Source organism: Cricetulus griseus, chromosome 2 (genome assembly GCF_003668045.3).
Source record: "Cricetulus griseus strain 17A/GY chromosome 2, alternate assembly CriGri-PICRH-1.0, whole genome shotgun sequence".
NCBI classification, from domain to species: domain Eukaryota; kingdom Metazoa; phylum Chordata; class Mammalia; order Rodentia; family Cricetidae; genus Cricetulus; species Cricetulus griseus.
The window spans coordinates 274797845-274822054 of NC_048595.1; the positions used below are offsets into that span (position 1 = coordinate 274797845).

The 24210-nt window shown below is 40.9% G+C and overlaps 1 protein-coding gene across 3 annotated transcripts in view; it reads right to left on the minus strand.

Moving 5' to 3' along the window:
- Window positions 1-24210, minus strand: part of Hivep2 (HIVEP zinc finger 2) — a 74752-nt gene that overhangs the window by 14241 nt on the left and 36301 nt on the right. For 2 of the 3 annotated variants that reach the window (XM_035440379.1, XM_035440380.1), the window contains 2 exons: window positions 7161-7205; window positions 883-6425 (listed from right to left, as the gene is read on the minus strand). In XM_035440379.1, the coding sequence (XP_035296270.1) occupies window positions 883-6036 (5154 nt within the window). In that variant the 5' untranslated portion in view covers window positions 6037-6425; window positions 7161-7205. Of the gene's footprint in view, window positions 1-882; window positions 6426-7160; window positions 7206-17980; window positions 18080-24210 lie in introns of all 3 variants that reach the window. The other variant, XM_035440381.1, reaches the window with a different exon arrangement.

The window sequence follows — 24210 nt, forward strand, 5'->3', positions numbered from 1 at the left end:
CACACTTCGGTCGCCTCTGAAAGTCAACTTAAGTTCCACAATAAAAGGCTATGAGGTGATTGCAGAAAACAAAGGATTCTGAGGGTAAAATCAGAGGGAAGATGAGTTTCTGGACGGTGAATTCGATGTTTGTGTAAGTGCCCGGACACTGTTTAGTTAGCACTTCCTCTGCCCAGTGTTGACAGAGACTTCAAAGACATTCTACATTTTTGAAGTAGCAAGCCAAACAATCCATATTGAGATGTTGTCTCAAAAAATCACCAAAAACAGAATAATCACTGACATGAATGAGAAACATATTTTTTAAAATCTCTATTTTCTTCATTATTAATTGGGTTTATTCTAAAGTTGTTCACATTTTAAATTTTTACATGTAAGTACTAACTGTTTAGGGGCAAACCAGCCAATAACAATAACTGGAAGTTATTTCTGAAAAAGATATGTAGAATATAAACTTTAGTCAAACATACCCTTGGATCATTGATGGCATTTGCTAATCTGAGCTCCAACACCCTTCACACTTCCTTCCCAATCTCTTTTCAGTATTCATTTTTTTCTCATTACACCATTTCATAAGCCCCAAAATTCTTCATGTCTGCCTGTGCTATCATCACTCAGGAGGACAGAGGAAAAATGACCAATGGACATTATTCCCAGTAGGAGAATGTCCCATGTCTAGGCTTAAGTAGAGACTCTCATCCTTTGAAGATCTTCCTGGGATCCCTCAGAGCTAAGTGCTGACTTTGGCTTCTCCATTTCTAGGTAGGAGCAGATTACTGAATATTCCCTAGTATGTTTGAAGCTTTAGACCTTCTATCCTTCACTGTCTGCCTCGGATAAGACCCACAATACTGTGCTTTCTAACCCTTGGCCTGTCCTTACCTGTGCAAACTGCTTCCAGGCACTGGAGGATGTGAGCTTGCCAGTTCCGGGCCTGTGCATAGCAGCCAGAGTATAAATTTCTGCAGTGATTTTTTGTTTGGATCTCAGAAGGGCCAGCGTAGTCTTGGTGTTCAATCCTGATGGGTTTGGGTTACAGGAACTAATGCACCATGAAGCATAAACTGAGGATTTGAAGGTGGCCTGTTGCACAAAATTGGGTTTTGTATAATTTAAGAAGCACCAACTCACAGTAGTTGTTGTCCGCAGACTGGGGAACTGAAGGATCTGCTGGAAATCTGCCACATCTGTGAAAAGAAGAGTGGAATTTGCCACGTTTCCACCAGGGCCAGAGGCCATGTGAACTAGCATGCCAACAGGCAGCTTGCGGGCTTTCCCTTCCTCTTCTTGCTGACTGCCTCCTGTGGGCAGGGAAGAGCTCTGAGGGCTCATGCTCATGTCTGATGCAGTCTCGTCGATGTCCAGCTCATCAGAGGACTCTCTGCTTTCTGAAGGTCCGCTGAACTTCCGTCGTGCAGGTGCCCTGGAACCCGGAATTATCTCCCTATTGGGAGGAAAAGGCCCACTAGCAGACGGATGGTCTTGAGAAGAGGAGGGCGACAGGGAGGAGAAGGAAGATGACCTTGACTGGGAGCCATCCTTTGGCTCCGAAGCACACCCTTGCCTCACTAGCTGGGGCTTTTGGGGGCGGGAGAGGCCCTTCTTGATGTCTGAGTTGGTTAGCTCCACTGCACTGAGCTCTTCCACAATCTGCCCGTACATTTTCTCCTCTTTCACCCGTTTCTGCTGCTTTGTTTCCATGAAGAGCTCCAAACTGCTGGCTGGAGACAGCATCCGCTTGCTTCCTCCGAGAGAGGCTGCGCTGTCCGAGGTGGAAGGTAAACATAGGGGGATGGAGGATTCTAAGCCTAGGGGTAAGGTCTGAGGTACTTTCCAAAGAGGGTATTTTTCCAAGCCCGAGTGCTGCCCAAGCACTTGGGCAATGTTCAGTCCTATCCCTTGCATGGCTGCGTTGGTCACCAGTGTTCTTTGGGTCATATTCTCATCAACCTTGCATATGACAATGGCGGGGCTGTTCTGTCCAAGCATCTGAGAAATGCTTGTGTACATGACACTGCCATAGGACGGAACGTGGGTCTGGATCCGAACAGGCACCACCGTTCCCGGGAGGGACTGCAAAGGCCCAGCATTTTCGGAGGCAAAATCTTCTCGAAGAAGCTGTTCACTGGGCACTTCAGTGGATTTACTGCTTGGGTCTGATGGAAACTTCGGAGGGAGGTTCTTGGAGTGTAGCCCTGATGTTCCGGAATAACACGGGTAAGTCTGCTCTTTTGCGTGTGCATAGTCAACAGATTTCTTTCCAGTGTGTTCTGCTACGTGCTCTAAGGGGTAGCTAGAATGGATGTCAGCTTGGAAAGAAGGCTTGCCGTAGCTGTTCTGAGGGTGTGGGGCAAAGGGATGGGGGAAATGTGCTTGCCACCAGGGAGGCTGCTGAGCTGGCAAATGAACCATACAGACAGTCGGGTACTGAAACTGAAACAAGGCATTCTGGAGAGGAGAGAATGGGACCGTGTCTTGATGTGGAAACAGATGTGGCTGCTCAGGTAAGTGCTTGCTCGTCATGTAGGACGTTGGTTGCATCAACGGAGTTCTCAGAGATTCCTGACTGTCCATGTGCATGATCTGTTGCTGGGCAAGGTGGAGTGGTGGCCCTGAGTTGAGCTGGCCACAAGGACCGGCCACCTGCTTTCCTGGGTCATCCCCTGGGAGAGGTGGAAGCACAGAGGACCATGCTGCCCTGAGGCCAGCATGCAGCTGCTCCATCTGCTCCTGCTTGACGCTGGGGTCCACACTGCCTTCACCTTGGACGATTTCTGGGGAGCCACTGAAGGAAGCCTGTCGTACCAGAAAGCATTTCTTCCTCTCCCGGGATGGTGATAATGTTGATGGGGAGGCCCCTGCCACTGGGGCATGGGACAGATTCCCATAATCAAATGATTTGCTCCGTATTTCTGGGACTTCCGTTGGATGAGGACAAGGCATTTGCTCAGAGGAGCAACGCCGCATTTCTTTCTGGTGGTGATGACCTGGGACAGACAATGAGTATGTACCCGCAGGGACAGTCAAAAACTCAGAATGTTTGCCACTCTCGTCCTGCTTAGGGGGTGCAGTGAGTTTAACTGTCTCTTCTCTCTCAAAAGACATAGAGAAGCTGGAACTGTGCGATAAGTTGCTTTCTTGGCTGGGACTTCGAGAGAGGCCGGTGCCTGTTGACTCAAAACTGGACTCCCCTGAGGAGTGTTCCATGTCTGCAAGCCGCAAGCGTTTCTTTTTGGGAGGCAACTTCTCAGCAGGAAGTTGGGAAAGGGTCTCACTTCTCTGGGGCCACTGAAATTCCTCCACAGGTTTCTCTGGCTCCTTTGCAGGAGCCTCCTTCTCCTTATCAGGTTTATCGGGTTCCTCTGTGACTCTAATTTCAGGAACCTGGATGTTGTGCTGGCGAACAAGCCTAGGTTGTGCATGGTAGGACGGCTGTGGCACCTGCTGTGAAGGGGTTGGCTTGCTTCCACTTTCTGCACCATCCCCTGGAGGAGCCCACTCTGGGCTTATGGGGGCTTCCAAAATCTCACTGTCACATGTCTCGGAAGGTGAAGGGGTCTTGTCCTGTGTACAGGCCACCATTTCTGCTGACTCAGCTCTGTCAAAGGAATTGGGCCTGCTCAGCGAGTTTGTGTGCTGAATCACTGAAATCACATTTCCAGGAGGCTTCCTGCCCAGGTCTGACATCTTGTCAGGATCAGCAGCTGAGGGCAAATCCTCTGACCCAAGAGATGAACTTCCAGATGGCAGCTGTGGTCGAGCTGGGTCAAACCGCTCAGGGTGACCATGAGGAAGGTTCTCTTGGCCAGTCATGGCAAAGCCACTCCTCCCTCCTTCCTGCATCTTGGGGTCATATTCTGAAGACATGATGTTCATGGGAGCACTTCCCATGCCACCACAAATCATGGGAGCATCCTCCTCATCCCCAACACTCTTCTCTTTCCTGCGTTTTCTGTTCTCGAAGGTGGTCCCGAACATTGTTGGCACTCCCTGCAATGGCACGGAGGGGTCCATAAAGTATTCTCCTCCATGCTTGAAAGAACTTAAGCAAGAAATGTCCCTGTAGCTTTGTTTTGGTGTTTCGGAGTCTTCCCACTTCTTATATGGTTTACGGCAGACATCATAGTCATACCCAACTCTGTCTCCAGGAACCAATTTCTTTTCCTTCAGAGATGAGCTGGCAAAGTTCTTGGACATCCTGGCAGGATGCTCAGACTCCATGTGCCCCTCCTGTACTGACGGCAGCTCAAATGCTGCTTGTCGCCTTAACATACGCTGGGGAGGGATGCCTACAGTGCCGGGGTAGAACACATCATCTGACCCTGTCATACGTTCATCAAATGAGTGACTGCCTCTCAAAGAAGGAGGAACACTTAAATTAGTTGCTGAAGAAGTTGGCATTGAGTTGCTTCTAATAAGGGGTGAAGAGTCCACAGGTGCCTCTAAGAGCATTGGGTTGTTGCTTGGGAAGTTTCCTGGGTAAAGTTTTCCTTCATTCCTGATGGATGATGGGATGACCTGTGGTTGCCTGCATTCACTGTTGAATTTTGTGGGCTTCAGCATGCTTGTTTGACTGGAGTCCATTTCTCCTTTGCCGGGAATCAGCTGTGAGACAGGATCTTCAAACATCTTGACTTCCAATCTGGTGTTTACATGAGGTAATGGTTCCATGATGCCTCTCCGACCCATGGTGGTGCGCTCCTGGCCGGTGGGAGTAACACTGAGTGTATTCCTTGGACTAAGCCGACAGTATTTTCCAAAGATGATTTCTTCATAAGACTTTGCATTTGTGTTGGGGGGGCTTATTTGCTGCTCTGCACTTTCCGAGCGAGAAAAGTAACCCGAGTCAGTGCTTCCTTTGCTATGTGGGCTCAGAAGGTTGAGGGATGGCTCAGAGTCTTGTCCTTTCTTCTCTGACAGTCGCAGTGCAAGTTTCTGTTTCACTGTGTGAGAGTCATCGGGCTTAGCATTTAAAGAAGGATTTGGGAGCATGTCAGAACCCAGATACTGAGAGCTCTCATTAGGTAGCGGGATACCACTTTTGGGGATAATCAAAATTGGCACCTTCATCGGACCTCCCAAAGATTCTTCCAAGGACCCATGGTAGCTAACTCTGCTAGCAATATCCAATGGGATGGGAGGGCCAGGGCTCATTTTGTCAGAAGCCTCAGCAAATAAAGAGCTCTCTTCATCTGTGTCGGTACTCTGCTCGCCATCTGAGTGTATCTCTGCTTCTACATCAATAAAACCAGCCTCAAGGTCCAGTTTAGATACAGATGACTCTGTGAAAGGTACCAATCCGGCCTTAATTGCATGGGCATGAGACTTCCTGTGCTTGTACAAATTGCTCTTTGTCTTGAAAGAGAAACCACAAGGTATACATGGATATGGCCGCTCACCAGTATGGGACCTGATGTGTTTCTTTAGGACGCTTGGTTTGGCACATGCCCTGCTGCAGTATGGGCAGATATATTTGCCGGGCTTTTTGGGTTTGTGCTCTTTCTTGTGAGCATCGTCTGCCTGTTCAATACTTTTCTGGGAGTACTGGCTGTAAGCAGGGTTGAGACTTGAGATCTTCTTTCTAGGATAACCGCTACCGTGGCCATGGATCGGAAAGGGAAATAAGTCCTCAGAGGCAACAGATGGCAATGGGCCAGGGAAAAGCCAGGGAGGGCCTTCTAGGCTCTGGTGTGGCTTGTTGCTGTGCATGATGCTCTGTGGTAGTGAGTGCTGAGGGAAGGAGAGCGAATGTTGGCATGGGTAGGGGCTCGGGCGGTGCAGTGGGTATTGCTTCTCTGTGACTTGATGGACCCCCTCGCCAGGCGCGGCCAGCTTCCCAGAACCAAACAGTTGTGCTGATGCTGCATTCCCCACTTGCTCAGAATCTATTTGTGGCTGCCGCTGTCCTTCCTGACTGCCGAAAGTGCTCATCCTAACAACAGCTGATTGTTCCTGCTGCCATCTACCTGACACACTGTCAGTTTCTCCAGACCTTGAGGTAGCTTTTTGTCCTAGAGCTGTGTCCCCAGTGTCCATTTTGTTACACAAGGTCTTAAGTGCTACTTTGCCGGGAAGCCAAGCAGACTCATGGAGTGTCTCCAAGGCTGTGCTTTTTAAATCTGGGTTGCTTCCATGTTCCTGGTTGTCTGCAAACTTGTGGATTGTTCCCTCTCTCTGGAACCTTCCACACTCACACTGTAGTCAGTGGGCATTGGATGGCAATGTCCTTGAACCAAGCTATAATGCAGTTTTCTCCATCTCAAAAATGTCCATCTTCAAAAGCAAAGTGCAAAGCTACAAAGGTTCCTTATGGCATTTGAAAAATTTTCAACTAGGATGAAATTAGGGTGCTGAATAGTCCAGGAGAAATTTTGCCCATCAACTCCAGCAAAGTTCAACAGCCAGCTTCACTAAAGTACAATGGCCTAAAGGAAAAGAAAGCAAGTTGTCAAAAGAGTTACCGAATTAGACAGCAAGACCAATAATTTATAGCTATTGCAATAATACCTAACTAAAAGATAGGAATTTCAAACCCAGAATTATGAGTGTAAATTTCTTCCATTGCCAATGTGCAGAACAGTCTTATAAATACCTTTTAACTTTGCTTAGGAAGTGTATGTGGAGTCTGAGCTTAGAGGCAAGGCAACATGCTTAGCATCTGTGAGGCCTTGGGTTCCATCCACCATGCACATCTCAAAGCATTTGAAGGACAGTGTACTGTTAAATATTGTTTATAATATACAATTGCAAAGCCTTAATTAGAAACTTGAGGGGTATTCCTAGTCGAGTTTTATGGCTTGCAAATGCAGAAGTGTATTATGTAACTCTATAGCTTAAAATAAATTATACTCATATATCTATGTTAATATAAAACATAAAAAGTAAATAATAAATAAAATCAACCTAATATAATACATATGTTATAAAACATAACTGCATAGAATTTCATGTAATATTTAATACAAGACATAGGTATGTTTACAGCTTGAAAACATCGATCAGCAGAGCTAGATCGAAGATAGAAGACAAAGATCATCAAAGAGCTTTGGTGAAGTCATATCAAGGTGTCTTAACAGAACCATCCTAAAACCTTCATAACCTGGAAAGCAGAGCCTTCTTGGAGGCCAGTTTAAGGGGTCATTTGAAAAAGAATAGGTTACCTGAACAGTGTAGAGTTCTCATGGACATGATTGTGCTGACGCGTCCTGTATAAAAAACAACACCATTAGGAAAAGCTACTCCATTAATATATAGCATTCTTATACAGAAACAATGTCCAGTGCACTAAGGATGACAGTCACAATGCTACCTGCCCTAAAACAACAATGAGGTTAGTTTACAATGTACTGTCCTAGAGTGGTAAGCCTTATGCTGGGCCACAGCAGAAGTAATAAGAGTTGAGCCAGTGCTTCCTTTGCTGCACAAGTTCAGGAGACTGAGAGATGGTACAAATTTTGTCCAAAGTAAAAAAGCTATAAAAAAGTTGTAGTAGGTATATGCCAGTAGCAAGTTGTTTGAAATACAAATCAAGAAAGTAATCCCATTTGCAATAGCTTCTATAATAAAAAAAGAATATATTTAATCAAACAGTTGAAAGATCTCTACCATATAAAACATTAATGAAAGAGACTGAAGAGAATACATAAAAACTTGGAAAGACAACCCAACTTCATAGACAGTAAGAATCAATATAGTTACATAACCATACTACCCAAAATAACCTATAGATTTAATGCAATGCTCATCAAAATACCAACAGACATTCTTCACTGACCTAGAAAAATACAATTCTAGAATTTACATGGAAACACACATGGTAGGATATTATTGTGCCTTAAAAAGGATGAAAATTTTGGGGCCATTGTGATGGCTCACTGGGAAAAAATGCTTGCCACACAAGAATGAATTTGATGCCCAAAGTCTTGAGGAGACAGAGACAGGAACATGATTGGCCAGCCAGTGTTGCCAAATCAGCAAGCTCCAGATTCAATGAGAAACCCTATCCCCCAAAATAAAATTAAAAAACAACAACAACAAAGTAAGGTGGAGAGTGATGGATCAGGACACCCTTTGTTGCCCCCTTAGTTTCCACATGCAAACATAAACATGTGCACCTGAACACACTTGTGCATATTAACATACACACATGTACACACAGAAGGTGGAATCTCATCATTTCCAATAACGCCCATGTAACTGAGAACCATAACAGGGTGTGAAATAGTTCAGAACCATATAATTACATGAACCATATAATAAAACCCTTAATGTGGAATCTAAGATAATCTCATGGAAGTTGAGTTGAGAGCGGAATGGGAGCACCCTAGAGATCCAGAGAGTAGGGGGAGATGGTGTTCACTAGGTATTAAGGGAATTTAGCAGCAAAAAGTTCTAGTGCACTGTGATGTAGTCAGGAGAATATAGATCACAGTGTGCTACACAATTCAAACTTGAAAACAGATCTTGAACTAGATTTAAACATTGTATAATGTTTACAGTATTGTATGGTGATCCTGAAATTAGATGAATTTTGTTTTATCTAAGAACTTAAATCTAAGGCTGGAGAGATGGCTCAGTGGTTAAGAGCACTGACTGCTCTTCCAGAGGACTCAGGTTTGATTCCCAGCACCCACATAGCAGCTCACAACTGTCTATAACTCCAGTTCCAGGGGACCCACCACCCAGGGCAAAACATCAATCCACATATTTTTTTTTAAAAAAGAACTTAAATGTAATTAAAGTTTTAAATAGTAATTGTTATATTTCCAAGACTATTACATATAGCAAAGCTTATGATTTTTTAAATTAACCCATGGCTAATTCCTTGGATATAAAAATTGAACATAGTAGTTAAAATTTAAATATTTAAATGAATTTCAATATTTAAGATTTGACTATTTAAATGAGCTATTTACATTTCAGAAGTGTGAAGGAGTCCCTCAGAGAAGGGTGACCAGCTCAGCCCAGAAGGAAGGACCACTTGGTAACTGTTAAGTCTTTAAATGAATCCTGGAGTCCCATAAAGGATGGATCAATGTAGTACCCAGGGGATCCTGAGGCTTTGGAGCTAAATCCCACCCACCAGTCAGGATAAAAGTGGAGATGCTTCCATGACAGCCAGTGTGGGAGTGCTTATTGAAACAAAACAGCTAACATGTGGCTGAGAATCCCTTCACTGGAGGTTTACCCAGAGGATGTGCTTGTGCACAAAGAAATGTGTGGAAGGACTACTAAAACGTGGCTTGCAGAGAAAACAGAACCACAAAAAGAAGTGCAGGCAGTGATACCAGAACCTGCTCTGGAGAGAGAATTGAGTGAAGAAAAACTCACTGCGCTTGAGTATGCATATTATGATTTCATTTTAATAAAAAGAGAAGGAAAGTGGGCTGTAGTGGCACAGGCCTTTTTTTATCTCAGCACTAGGGACGCGGAAGCCAGCAGATCTCTGAGTTCAAGGTCAGCCTGGTCTTCAGAGTGAATGAATTCCAGGACAGCCAGGTCTACATAGAGAAACCCTGTCTTGAAAAACCAAAAAGAAAAAATAAAATAAATAAGAGCATGATAAATATGGCTGATAACAATATGCTATATTTTAAAAGTTGTGAGATAGTATACTTTAAGTGTTCTCAAAACAAAAATGATGAATATGTGTGATATAACATGTTAATTGGTTTAATTTAACCTTGCCATTGTGAACATATTGTATTGTGTATCATAATTGTGCATGACTTTATTTATGAGCTAAATAAATGAATAGAAAATAAATAAATAAATAAATAAATAAATAAATAAATAAATAAAAAGATGTGGAATATAGATAGTTTCATAAAGATGCTGAGGTACTCTCTCTCTCTCTGTCTGTTGCATATGCATGTATGCTTATGTGCATGTGGAAGTCTCAGGTGTCAGTCTTCAGGTGATCCTCTTGTTTTTGTTTATTTGTTAGCTTGTTCTTTTAAGATAGGGTTTCTCATCTTTCCAAATACCCTGAGCTGGCTGGTCAAAAACAAAAAAAAAAAAACGAAACAAAAAAAAACCCAAGGATTGGATTGTCTCTGCTTTGACCGCACTGGGATTATGAGCACTTGCCACCATGCCTGCCTTTTCTGTGTGGTTCTGAGGACCAAACTCAAGTTCTCAAGGTCTTTTCCAACTGACCTATCTCTCCAGACCTGCAGCAGCTTTTAATAGCAGTAGCGTTGTAGAGATGGAGCCAGACATTTATAGCAAGAAATTGTTACAGGAAGCTTCTTCCATTAGTAGGTATGAGGCATAATAAATAGATCTTCAAATCATATGTATAGAAACTAAACCACACACATATTAATGTTGATTTGTTGGGAAGTTTTACATTGAATTGATGTCTGTCCCATCACATTTGTTTTTTTCCTAATTTGAAAGAAAAGTGATGGCCTCAAAGTATATCAGTGAGACTTTACTTCTATCAATTCTTTTTTGTTGTTGTTTTGTTTTTGTTTTTCGAGACAGAGTTTCTCTGTGTAGCTTTAGAGCTTATCCTATCGCTCTGGAGACCAGGCTGGGCCTTGAACTCACAGAGAGTTGCCTCTGCCTCCCAAGTGCTGGGATTAAAGGCGTGTGCCACCAACACCCGGCCTCACTTGTTTTTTTTTTTTTATGACACTTCTTGATTATAGAACTATTATATCTGCCCCACTGAAGACGAAAACATCAGGAGACTGAGAGTGAGAGCTTGAATCCAACCCAGGCTTGGTTGACCTCTGGGCACCAGGCGTCTCACCCTCACTCTCCATGAAGTCTCATCACAACTTAAAACACTGTATCTTCAATGTTTTCCTCTAAGTATTTTCACCTAACTCCAAAGTGTCAATCACTATCAATATTTGAAACCCTTAAGTTTGAAAGGTTCTAGAAGAAAATAATCTGACCTTTGCAGGTTGAAGATAAAGAAAATAGCCACAAATATGACTTGAGGAAAAAAATGTCCATAATTTAAAAAGTATGACTTAGGCAGCGCCTTATGAGAACATTGGAAACCTTCAAGACAAATTGTTCTCCTTTGTTCTCGGAGGATCATTACTTTAAAGGAAAATATCAACCTCAGAAGTGAAAATTAGCATTTATCACTTCCCATTCTTTGGATGACATACAATATGTAATTTTGCTATAACAGAAACTTCAAGTGAAGTAAGGACAGATTTTTATGAAAAGAAAAACTCTAATGTAGTCGTGTTTTCATTGACAATGAGGTACTTATCTTTCTAAATCAGACAACTACCATTCCGTTTTACAGCAATCAATTAAAACCATTATACCAGTGACTAGACACATCCTTACTGAGGACAAAAAACACCCAACAAACCAAATAAAACTCCTATCAAAAACTACGCCTATTCTGAAAATAGACTTCTCAAATAGAGGCGGGAAAGTGCCATGCACAGTTTAAAAGTAGACTTTCTGGAGAAAGTCTGGGGCTCCTTGTGATGCCTCACTAGTTCATCCAGAAACACCATTTCCCAGGACTTCCTTCCTACTGCCAGGTCCTTGAGGAAGAGCTGACATCTCAGCACAAGGCCACTCTCATCTATACTCTTCTAAAGGCAGAGTTGATCTTCTGGTGTCAGTGAAACCCTTAAGAGTGTCACTAAGGAGGGGGCTAGGAAGGTGATCATTAGGTTACCAGTGTTTGTTTGCAAGCTTGAGGAACTGAGTTCATTCCCCCAGAATCCATGTAAAAGGCAAGGCACAGGAGGGCACATGCATCACACACACACACACACACACACACACACACACACACACACACACACACACACACACGAGAGAGAGAGAGAGAGAGAGAGAGAGAGAGAGAGAGAGAGAGAAAGGAGACGAGACAGAGACAGAGACAGAGACAGAGAGAGAATCTATGGAGTTAGGAAGAAGCCCTGTTCCACATGAACCCTTTACATATGATTTTAAACATTGCTCTTCCCAGCACTATTTTTGGTTAGCCTTCAATTCACTGCCATCCATAAACCACTGGAACTTTTTGAGACTGGGAGAGGTGGGAAAGGGCAAAAAGTACTGGTGGTTCCTTGGGGGAATTTCAGGATCACATCAATGGATATTACAGACACGGTGGGTTTTATGAACTGCTTGTCTTGAGCTGCTTTTTCCTCGACATGAGAATTAAATGTAATAGACATGATGCACATCACTGGCTACTGACTGCATGTGGTGGAGCTTCTCCTTTACATCCAAGCAGGCTCAGGGTATACTCAAAAGTTTCTGTGCTGTTTTCCCTCCCATAAGCCAAGGAAAGGAATTCACTCTAAAAAACACAAGGCTTTCAAAGTTCCATCCGGCATTTGATAAAGACATTTCTTTTTTGTTATTCTTAACTGCTATTTTCACTTTGAGGTTTAATTATCCTAAATAAATAGATAAATCAATTTTTTCATTTGTATTTTCTTACTAAAATGTATGATTATGGTCATAAATGGGAAAACATTTTATTAGAGTATATTAGGAAGGAAAGTATAGTAGAGAGAAAATGAGTCCAGGAACACGTTTTTTGGACCTAATATTATTTCAAATTACCAAATGTATCATTGCATATTTTAAGATTTTAGCTTAATGTTTTTATATAGATCTGCTTAAAGCCACAAAGCTCTATAGTAACTTCATTAATTACAGCTAGATTTCTTCATATACATCCATTTTTCATAATTTCAAAAGCATGTTAAATGTAAATACCAGCTTTCCCCAATCGATTAACATGCTAACAAATTCAATAGCAGAGCAATTCTTATATGCAAAGAAAACAGCTAGTTATCATTTTATTCACTGGGATTTCTTTTTATGGCAACCAAACCCACACAAAGTCATTTTTGGCACCCACTGCCAACAAAGGATTTGATATTCTAAGCACAGTCTCACATCCACATTTAAAATTTCCCCCAGTGTTTTCAGGGTACTGAGGATAAAATTTACAGCATATGGGTTTAGGGGTTCCTGTGGATGGTGTAATAGCCAAAAGGTGTCTTTGTGTCAGTGAAGACCTGCACCATCCTGCCAGACAGTGGCACTTTTCAGAAGATAGTGACATTTGAAAGGTATTCATCTCTGCATGGCTGTTTCAGTGTGTGTGTGTGTGTGTGTGTGTGTGTGTGTGTGTGTGTGTGTGTGTGTTTTGTGTGTTAAGGAGCCAGAGGATACGGAAGTGACACAGCATGAAAGAAAGGGTGGGACAGGTAGCAAGACAGGTGGGTTGGCTGTGCTCAGGAGTAGAGAGCTGCCCTACCAGGTTGCTCTTAGCTGGGAAAAACAATATCTCAGAAAACAAAGTTTACCACAAGAAATTAATTCTTACTTTAGAGGTAGCAAAAGTTATGTGACCATCACTAGATAATTACATCCTATGTAGTGAAGTAACAGCAAACAACAAGCTCAGCCTCTTTACCTCCAGTATTTTACTAGTAAGGCATTGCTTAAGATCAAGATGGCGTCTTCGTTATTGTTTGCTGTTCTTATTATTTTGGAGAATTGTGTGGCACTGTACTCATAAACAAGTACATGGACGTTCCTGTTGCTACAGATCATCAAGAAAATATGTCAAGAAACACATGAGCTGGCACAGGCAGGTGGATCTCGGGGAGTTCAAAGCCAGCCTGGTCTACAGAGTGAATTCCAGGAAGGACTCTAAAGCTACACACACACACACACACACACACACACACACACACACACACACACACACAAACTCTGTTTCAAAAAAGAAAGAAGGAAACACATGAGCTCAGCCATAGTGTCCTTCACCTGTAATTCCAGCACTCAGGAGGAGGAAGAGGAGGCAGGAGGGTCAGCAGTTCAAGATCATCCTTAGCTACATAGGACAACCTGGGCTACAAGAGGTCCTGTCTAGAGAGAAGACAGCGCACACACACACACACACACACACACATTGGATCACAACTGCTGAAATGTAGGTGTCCTGTGTCCCCACCACCTGCATGATACAACTGATGAACTACTACTAGGGAGCAACAAGGTCAGAAGTTAACAGGTAATAGAAAGAGGACCTCTCAAAAACAGTGTGACCAGTGCCAAAGTCCAAACGAACACAGATTTCCATGAGATGACTTCAAGAAGGTACTTTCTTGTAAGCTAAATTACGCAAAAAATGCTGCCTTTAGTAAAAATCTCAATATTACCTTTAGTCTTTCTCAAGATGGGCAAGTGACCAATAGGAGGAGAGTACCATGTGTCTGCTGGTACCCTGTCAAACAACTAGGAGAACTTTGGGAAAGTGAAATCACTATGACATCACTTTGATGTACTCCAAAATGTTTGCAGTCTAAATTGACAAGTAAGAGTGTCAGAGAAAATGGAGTCATATTTTCCCAAGTGGACTGCAGTGCAAACATCACTGAAGATGTAGCCAAGATGCTTACAACTTATTTTGACTCTAGCATGGTGCTTTTTACATATTGTCATAAAATGTAAAGATGTACTTGTGATTTCACATTTCTGGTGACCTGTTTGCCCATCATATTGTAAAAGTTATACCTATAAGGATTACTAAAACTTCAGGTGGAAATAGGCTATGCCAACCAGAAAAAAAATGTACTGTCAAATGAGACTCTCCCAGTTAAGGAGGTTATGATGAAAATGGACCAATCATGAACATCAAAAGAATCAAAGGCTGTTCAACATAGGTCTATCTAGATGGAATACACCCATCAGGTCAAGGAAGATTGTATAGGTGTTCACTACAGGTCCAAACTGCTCCTCAAGTTACATGTAAAATTGATAGGAGAGAATAATAAATTTAGCTCTTAACCTGCTATCCTCATGTCAATAAACCCCATCCCAATCATCTTTGCTTCCCAACTCTCTCCATGTTGTGGAGTACATCAAAGTGATGTCATAGTGATTTCACTTTCCCAAAGTTCTCCTAGTTGTTTGACAGGGTACCAGAAGACACACGGTACTCTCCTCCTATTGGTCACTTGCCCATCTTGAGAAAGACTAAAGGTAATAAAGCTCATGCACAACTTCTGGGAATCTGAAGGATGAACAAGAACATTAAGATGCTGATGTTCACAGTTAACTTAATAGGCACACTTACTCTTCATCAGTAGGAATTGCCTGCTCTCAAGTAATAAAATTTGGGATTTTATTTCTTAAAATAACATCACTTTTTAGTTTAAAATTCCTTTGTTTTAACACAATGTAAATCTTTGGATGAGTATTTGTATTAAGAGGGAGCAAAAGCAATTAAAAAACACTATAGTTAAAACTTAATGTGCTAGGGCTAGGTGGGTAGCTGTGGTGATATCTTGCTTGTACAAATAAAGCTTGTCTGAAGATCAGAGGATGGAGCTTGCCACTACCTAACCATAGAGGTCAGGAGGTATATATAGACAGACAGGAAGTGAGATGGCTGGGTGGAAACAGGAAGTGAGATGGTGGGCTGAGAGAGGATATAAGTGGGAAGAAACTGGAACTCACTCTCTTTTTCACTGGGAAGCTAATGAGGTAAAGGTGGCTTTAGTTTGCTCCTTCTCTCCTATCTCTCAGCATTTCCTTCTATATCTGACTCTGGGTTTTTATTATTTAGACATATTAAGAACTCCATTTACAGATATCTCAGTTGATAATGTACTTGCCTGGCAAGCATGAGGCTGGGGAGACAGGGATAGGTGGATCCCAGGGCTCACTAGCCAGACAGATATCATGCTTGGTGAATCCCAAGCCAAGGAGAGACGGTCTCAAAACTGAGGTGGGTAGTACATAAGGAAGGACACCCAAGGCATGCTTCCACATGCATGCATGTGTGCACAAACATGCCTGCACATGTGCAAACACATGAGCACTACACACACCAAATCACATCAAATCACAAATCACTGGATGTGGAACCTGTGGCACTGTAGCCCAGGCTGCCATTCCACTTCCTAGCCTCAGAGAGTCCCTACGGAGCTTCTGTGGAGAGTCATCAGGTAAACTGCATATTCTCAGATAACCTCAGAATAATGCCTTTTTTGAGCCGCTGTGTTCTGTGCTAAAATTAATTTCCAAACTAGGAATCCAACACCAAGAAAAAAAAATGTCTAGAGCCTCCATTGAGGTGAACATGTAGTGAAGAAAAGGACTCCATTGTACTTTGCATTAATATTTATCCAAATCTAATCTGAAGAAATGCAAGGAAGATCAAACTACTTAACCGGAACATATGAGTTAATTATCTGAAATCATCTGGTTCTATATGCATGAGAGGCCAAAAACAACAACAGCAACAGAAAACTACTATGCATCTTGCTGTGGTGCTAGAGGTCAGCCATCCCAGGAATCAGGAATCTGAGGCAAGAGGATGACTAAATTCTAAGTCAATCTGGGCTACACAGCAAAACACCATCTTAAAAGAAAATGACTATCATACCCACAGATGGACATTGTATATTTACTATTTAAGACAATAACAACAATGCTGTCTGTATTGCTGCCAGGATAATTTCAAAACTTTTCCAAAAAGAACTAAGGAATCATGACCCAACTGTCAAAATATGCCTTGTCCTTGGACCACTTCTTACAAGTAATTAAAGGGTTTCCCCTCCCTCCTCCCTGACCCCTCACCATCTTACTGCATCCCCGAAGCAGGACTTCAGGACACCCTGTGCACTTTAAGATATGAATCAGTACAAGCAAGCAGGCCCACTTGGTTCCTCTAAAGACACAAAAGGTGCAAAAAATAGCTTCTGCAAAGCAGAAGCTACGTCAGCAAGCAGATGAATGTGGGTGGCCAGATAAGATTCTACTGCAGCAAACAGTGAATTATTAAGCAAATGCTGGGTTGATTTTCTGTTTTAAACTTGATTCTTCTTGCCTCACATCAACCATTGCTAACACTCAAAATGACACTTGTCAAGCTCTACTCTTCTCTAAGTGGGAAACTTCAGCAAAGACAAAGAACATGACTGCTAACCATTAGAAGAACAGTGTGTAATGTCAAAAAAGCAACAACAAAAAGAGAAGAGGACACCATATATCAGCACATCAATTATCATCTCTCTAAAAATGAAATTAATCCAAAAGAAGCACTATCACAGTCTCAGAAAAAAAGAAAAAAAAACTTGTTTTCTCTTATTTGTGCAATCTAGCCAATAATATATATTTAAGCATAAATGTGTGTGGGTACAGTATCACCTAAAGAAAGGCCCAATATAAGGGAATGAGGGAGGAATTGAATCCAGATGATCAACACATTATGAAAGGGGATATAAAACTAATTGTTTTTCTAGGTTATTTGGGGGGGGGTGGATAAGTGAATAAAATATATTCAATATTAAAAGTGTAAATTTTAATGGGAAGATTCTCCAAATGCCTATTCTAACTGCATAAAATGTCATTGAGTTGTATAGACTTTGGACTTGGTTAATTGTGTTGTGTGATGTTTTTATTTACTTGCAATTTTTGCTAATAAAATTTATTTTTTAAAGAAAGAGGAAAATAAAGTCCCTTGGTCATAAGAGCTTAAGTTAAATTAAAAAAACATGGCATTCTCTAAAAAAAGGAGGACAAACCATTGAACTGTTTTGTATTCAAAGCAAAATTCATCCAAGACATAAATGGGCCAAGATTCCATAGATAGCTATTCTTAGGCAACACCTTTTTTCCGTTTCCACTGAATACCTGTGACGGGTCATCTAATAGTCACTACGGTAAGAGGTTAGAAGGGGATAGAGAACTCAATTCTAGTAGATAGAATGAATTCCAACTCACTATTCCTGCCAGCCACCTCCACAGACCAAGCAGATTCTGTGAATATATGACAAGCTGTAACTGGGGAAAGGCTCTCACTTTGGCTGTGGAATGGCTACTGAAGTAGGACATACTTTTCTCTCATCATGTTCTTATCTCTGAAGTTTCAGACTACAGATCCTTTTTCACCCTCGTGGAGGGTTTCACACCAAGAATTGGAAAATGGGTTCAACAGATTTACAACTATGTGACTTACCCTGACTTTTTCCATGTTTTATCTTGAAAATCAACAAAGCTTAATGATACTGTCACTGCCATGTCTGTCTTTCACCTTGTAGCACTTTCCCAGGTATTACTGTGGTTTTAAAGCAGAGACACAAATGACATTAACATGAATGGTACAGAATTGATTGGAGTGATTTTGCCCAGGCAGGCAATCAGTTACGGTCCTGCAAGCTAGGCAATTATTTTCACTATTAATGTGAGGACATGGTGAAACTATCTTAGAAAATTAATGTTCCATTATTTTAAGTGAGTTTTTAAAATCTGGTTCCTCCATCAAAATAAAAGTATTTCCCCAAAATTTCTGGGTTACATGTTTATATTTCATAGAAACCAACAGTTTATGAGGTATATGGTTAAGCATTATAATGAAAGAAGAGTGTGGGTTTACAAAAACTTTTGGGTTATTAAATTCAGATGAAATTACCAGATGAGAAAAATCATATTTAATAAATACCGAGTTTGTCAGAAAGAGTGCTAATAAATCTTGTTTTTTAAAAAAATCTCTGGGTCACAGAAACCTAGTCAACTATCCACGGCTAGTGACGTCATGGATCTTGGAGGAGAGCCTACAGCTGCGACTTTACTAAGACATCATCACCTTTAAGTACATTCTAAATATTTAGCGTTATAACCAAAGATCAGTGTGGTCCTCATCCCTGGCCAAGGAATTTATTATTTAAAATAGATGGAGACCATGGCAGAAAACCACAGTCAATCAAAATGCAGAGTTGTAGCGCCCAATCCTAAGAGATACATCTAGAGAACAACTCCCACATGTAAGGCTTAGGGAACATTGTGGAAGAAGGGCAGAAAGATTGTAAGAGCCAGAAGATCAGGGAATTTGCTGGGAGACTGTGTCTTCTAGTAATGCCAGAAACTGTACTCTTAAGGTCTCACCAACATGACTGCTTAAATCTGAGCTGAACAAGGACAAGAACAATAGGCATGCTAAGGCAGATGGAGGAAAGCCCAGGCCTAACCCCTTACATAAGGAGCTTCAGGCAACTCAGGAGTCAGGAGACATAGTCTTCCCCAGGGAAGAGAACGCCAACTGGTTATCCAATAGTAAGTAGTCAGCCCTGGAAATACACATATGTATTTCCATAACATTATACAGACCAAGCAGGTTACATTTAGGAGTATATTCTATACATATACATCTATGCATGTAAGAAAAATTCAATGAAAATGGAGGCCATGAATTTGAAAGAGCAAGGAGTACTACTGTGAGGGTTTGGAGGGAAGGGCAAATGGTGTGATTACATTATAATCTCAAAAATAAAAGAATGAAGAGAAAAATCTCAGGCTCATTTAAACTGGATTCCTTATTATGAGTGTGGTTTCACTTAACCATGTACAGGTAGATTGCTCTGTCATGAGCCGGTTGTTTCTTCCTTCATTTTTAAAAAATTACTCTTGAATGTATTTTTCAATCATTCATCTGTAATGTGTAATGAAGACTTAGAAAGCCCAAGTATCACTGTTTCTATATGAGTGGTTTGTTGACCTTTCTTGTCTTACATACCAACCACAGTTCCCCCTCCCTCCGTGCATATTTTTACATGAGTGAAGGGATACATAAATAAATGTGAAAGACTAGATGAACTAAGGAATGGGTATGAATTTGCTGATTGGGGGAGTGTTTAAGACCTAGAGAAAACCCTTTCTTGTTTGGTACTCAAAAAGGAACCTTCTAGACCCTTACACATGAGCATGGAAGAGCAAGAATTTGCTCATGGATATTTGCCCACTGAGCTATCTCACTAACCCAATAATTTTATTTTTACTTCAAACCAGACATTATATTTTCCAGCCTATTTAGTGGCCCTCTTCAAATTGGTAGAAAGCTAACATAAATGTGTGTCCTCTCCTAAGGAAGTATCTGGTTTTTTCTAGGCACACTTTTGATGACTAACATCATATCCACCATGAAACACTTGTGTTTTAGCCACAAAAAAAAAAAAAAAAAAAAAAGGATGCACACACACACACACACACACACACAAATCTCAATAATGGGGAAAATGGCAAGAAACATCATAAGCAAAGTTAGGAACTGTTTCCAAAATTCAATCTATTTGTATCTTGTAATCATGTTTGGACAGCACAACTATGAAAACTAATTAGTGCCAGGCCTATAAAAAATAATGAAAATTACCCAAGTAGTTTTCCCTTCCTGAATCCTTAACTATAATATATTGATTCTAGAAGGGTTTGCAATTGCAACAGAAAAGGTATATGCTGCAACAATGCAACTCAATAGAAACATATTATTTTTCCTTCATGAGGAAACTGCATGTGAATAACATGAAATAATATGGTCAAATTATATTATCTCTGAGACATGGTCAAGTTTCCAGCTACTGTCAAGTCTCAGCAGGAGGCATTGAAAATGTATTTGACATATTCTTGGACACAGATAACTGATGCTGGCAGATCCCACATCCCAACCTTCTGCAGTTTGCCATAGGGCTTGGATGAAGATTCTGTTGAACACACACAGGGTTAACAATCAGATTTTAACTAGTACTTTAACTAGATTTGAATATTTGATCAAATCTCAAATCTGCCTAATCCACTAACATGCACACACTACCAGTCTTAACTAATATTAAAATTTTAAACAATGAAGAGTTTGAAAACAAAGCATCATTTTGATTAATCAGTTGAGTGTGATTTAAGGCAGTCTTCCGTCCCAAGTAAACACTACAGGGTGTGTGCTTTGAATTCCCACTTGGGGTTTAGTCAGCTTTAGTGATCATTCCCCAACATGGGCTTACTGGTGTAATGTTTGTGTTTTTGTTACACCTACATAAGTCATTAGTTATTCATCCTGAGAAAGTCATAACAACCTGGTAGCCTACATTTGTTTCGACAAGGAAAGTCAATGTGTACAGGCCCTCAGATGGCATCAGTTCTCACATCTCAGTGGCTCCACTTTGACTGATGTCATTTGGAGTCTCTCTTTCATTCCTTCTCATCTATCACTGAAAGAAAAGGAAGTTGCTAGAGACAATCTTAATAAAAGTCCTTTGGGATTGGTATAGGGTACTTTTGTCTAACAGGAATAAAGCTTGAGTTAGATGCTCAGCACTGTAAAAACATTCAATAGCCATGATCAACTTCAATAACATACTTTTTTGGCTTCTTTGAGACAAGGTTTCTCTCTGTAACAGCTCTGGCTATCCTGGAACTCGATCTGCAGACCAGGCTGGCCTCGATCTCAGGGAGATCATCTGTCTCTGCCTCCAGAGTGCTAGGATAAAAAATGTGCACCACCACAGTCCAACTGTAACACACTTTCTTCAAAGTGAACAAAAGCAGATGAAAAATATGGACACGGAGGTGGGTATGATGGCTCATGCCTAAAAATCTTAGTACTTTGTATGCTAAGAAAGAAGGAATGTTAGGAGTTTCGGGCCAACCTGGGCTACATAGTGAGTTCCATGCTCACCTGGACTATAGAACAAAATCCTGTTTTAAGAAAACAAAATAAAACAAGACTAAACCCCATAAGTAACAAAAAGCTCACAAACAGAACAGAAAATTACAAAATTAGGAATTGTATTGTCAAACTTCTAGGCACCTTGCTGTGCTTTTGCTGAGAGACTTAGATAAAGTGCCCAGACTAATTTTATTGCAGCATTTGCTCCTTTATTTTAAATAAGGATATAAATTACTTGAAAAAACAGATTATAATATTTCTCTTAATACAGAGAAATACAATATGAAGAAAACACATCAGAAATGCCTTCTTAATCAAAGTTAATACAGACTTAACATCTTTTGAATTTAAAACATACGAACAAAATGAGGCCATAGAAGGACAAGCAAGGACCATCCCAATTTCTAGAAGACTACATGACTAGGAACCTTCCAGGTTTCCTATGTCCCAGAAAGACTACTGTGTGGTGCATGGACACATAGGTGTCCTATCTCTTCTCATAGGGACCAACCTTGAGTGAAGCCCTTATCTCTTTGAGCTTGAGTTTCTTAATATGTAAAATGGAGCCAACAAAGTTTGTGACCTCACTTTCACACTATGTAGCTATGTAGGCAAGTCAAAATTGAGATGACAGGGTAGGGTAACCTGTTCATTTAAGTGGAAAAAGAAATTAAATCATTTTAAATGCCTAGTAAATACTGCTGTTGCTGTTGGTACTAACAAGCATGGTAGTTTTGCTGCCAGTGGGGGAAAATGTAGAAGAAATTCAAAGGACTAACTCCTCACTAATGATTCCTGCTTTGTTGGGGGCACCAAGAAAGGTCCTGTAAACACAATAGCCAGTCACAAAACTTTTATACAGTATGGTACTATAAGTCTTTTATAGCTATTTCAGGCCATAAGGCAGTGGTTCTCAATCCCCCTAATGCTGTGACCCTTTAATAGTTCCTTATGCTATAGTGACCCCCCCCAACCAAACAATTATTTTTGTTGCTACTTCATAACTATAATTTTGCTACTGTTAATGAATCATACTGTAAATATCTGATATGCAATTCCTGTGAAGTGTTGTTTGACCTCAGTAAGGGTTATGACCCATAGGTTGAGAACCACTACTATAAACCTTCTAAAAACATCCATTAGCAAATTTATTTTCATTACATAGGTGTGTAGTTAGCATCAAACCCAGTACTTATTTTTGGTTAGTTTTTCTTAATGAATTAAAGTATAAAACTTCATCTCAACATGTAGTGATACCAAGCTGAATTAAAGTATAATTTAACTCTAAAGTCTTTCATAACCCCTACATATGCCAAAGAAAATAGTCACTTGTCAAAGGTAATAAATTTGAAATATTCTCTTTAAGGACACAGTCACTAAGACTCAAAATTAGTAAGTATACATTGAACCAATACACCAACTATAAGCAAAGGTGCTTCATGAACAACAGTTTCCCCCTTGTCTACATAACTGCTTGGTATGCATCTATATCTGGAAAATCCTCTGTGTAGCCAAAAACATGGTAACATTACACCAGAGAAGGGATTTGGAAGTCATTCTGAAGTGGGCTCTTCGGAGCAGCAGCTGTCAAACAAACATGAAGGGAGATTTTTATCCCAAGAAGACAGGAAATTCTCTCCCATTTGGATCTGTGGGTGAGATGAGGAAGTCACGAATCCCTCTGTCACTGAATCTGATGGCACATCTGCTAAGCCAAGAAGACAGAGCAGAGAGGAGGAGAATACTCCAAAAAGAAAGCAGACAACGAGGGTGCTTGCTCTCAGCTAGGTGGGATCAGCAACCAACAACACCCTGTTTACTGATTTGGGCCATCTGGGTCAGGAGCTTGCAATCAAAGGTATGAAACAAGTGCTCTGCCTAGAACACCTTGTTTAGGTAGGATGGTTCGTCCCTCTTCCCAGATCACCTGTATGGCCACAAAGGTGTGAGGAGCAAGCCACAGACTTTCTTCTTGGATGTAAGTTTCTGCATAGCTCATTTTCTCAAATGAAAAGCAGTTCTGCTCCTGACTGCTCTGGGTCAAGGGTGAGTCCATGAAGGTGATGGACTCTGGTGTAACAATATAGCTAGGTCTTAATCCTCACACACAACTATGACATCCTGGTTAAATGAATGGCTCCCCCAACATGTTTCCTCATTAAAATAGTTCTGGTGGTAGAAGGTTGTTATAAGTATTATATGATATGGCACATGTTAAGTCATTCAAGATAACACCTATAGCTCATAAAATGTCATAAATTATTGTCATTCTTTTTGCTACACTGGTAAGTTAAATTTCCAGAATTAATACCTACAAAGTAGGCACTAACCTTAAACTATCTGAGACTCAAGGATAACATGGACATCCATAGTTGAAACAGATTTTGCTTGTATACCAGGCCATGCAAATGTGTTTATATAAAACCTAGAGATTTTATCTGGTATAGATATAACTTCAATTATGAAAATATTTAGAATTTATATATCTAGCATATTTCATCAAGTTACTTAATAGACTATCGATGTCATAAGAATTTCTGTTGTGGATTTTTTTCTATGACTGAAGTAAACTCATTTCTCAACTTGTTGGCAAGAGGCCACCCTTGTCATACTGGGTTTAGCTCAGAAGTAAAGCATGGTCCACTGTACCAACCTAGATATTCCTAAAGCTTAAAGGGAAATAGGGACCTTATCAACTTTAGAGAGAACCATTGTTTTGCATAGCACTAAAATACTAAGAGCAAGAATACCACCAT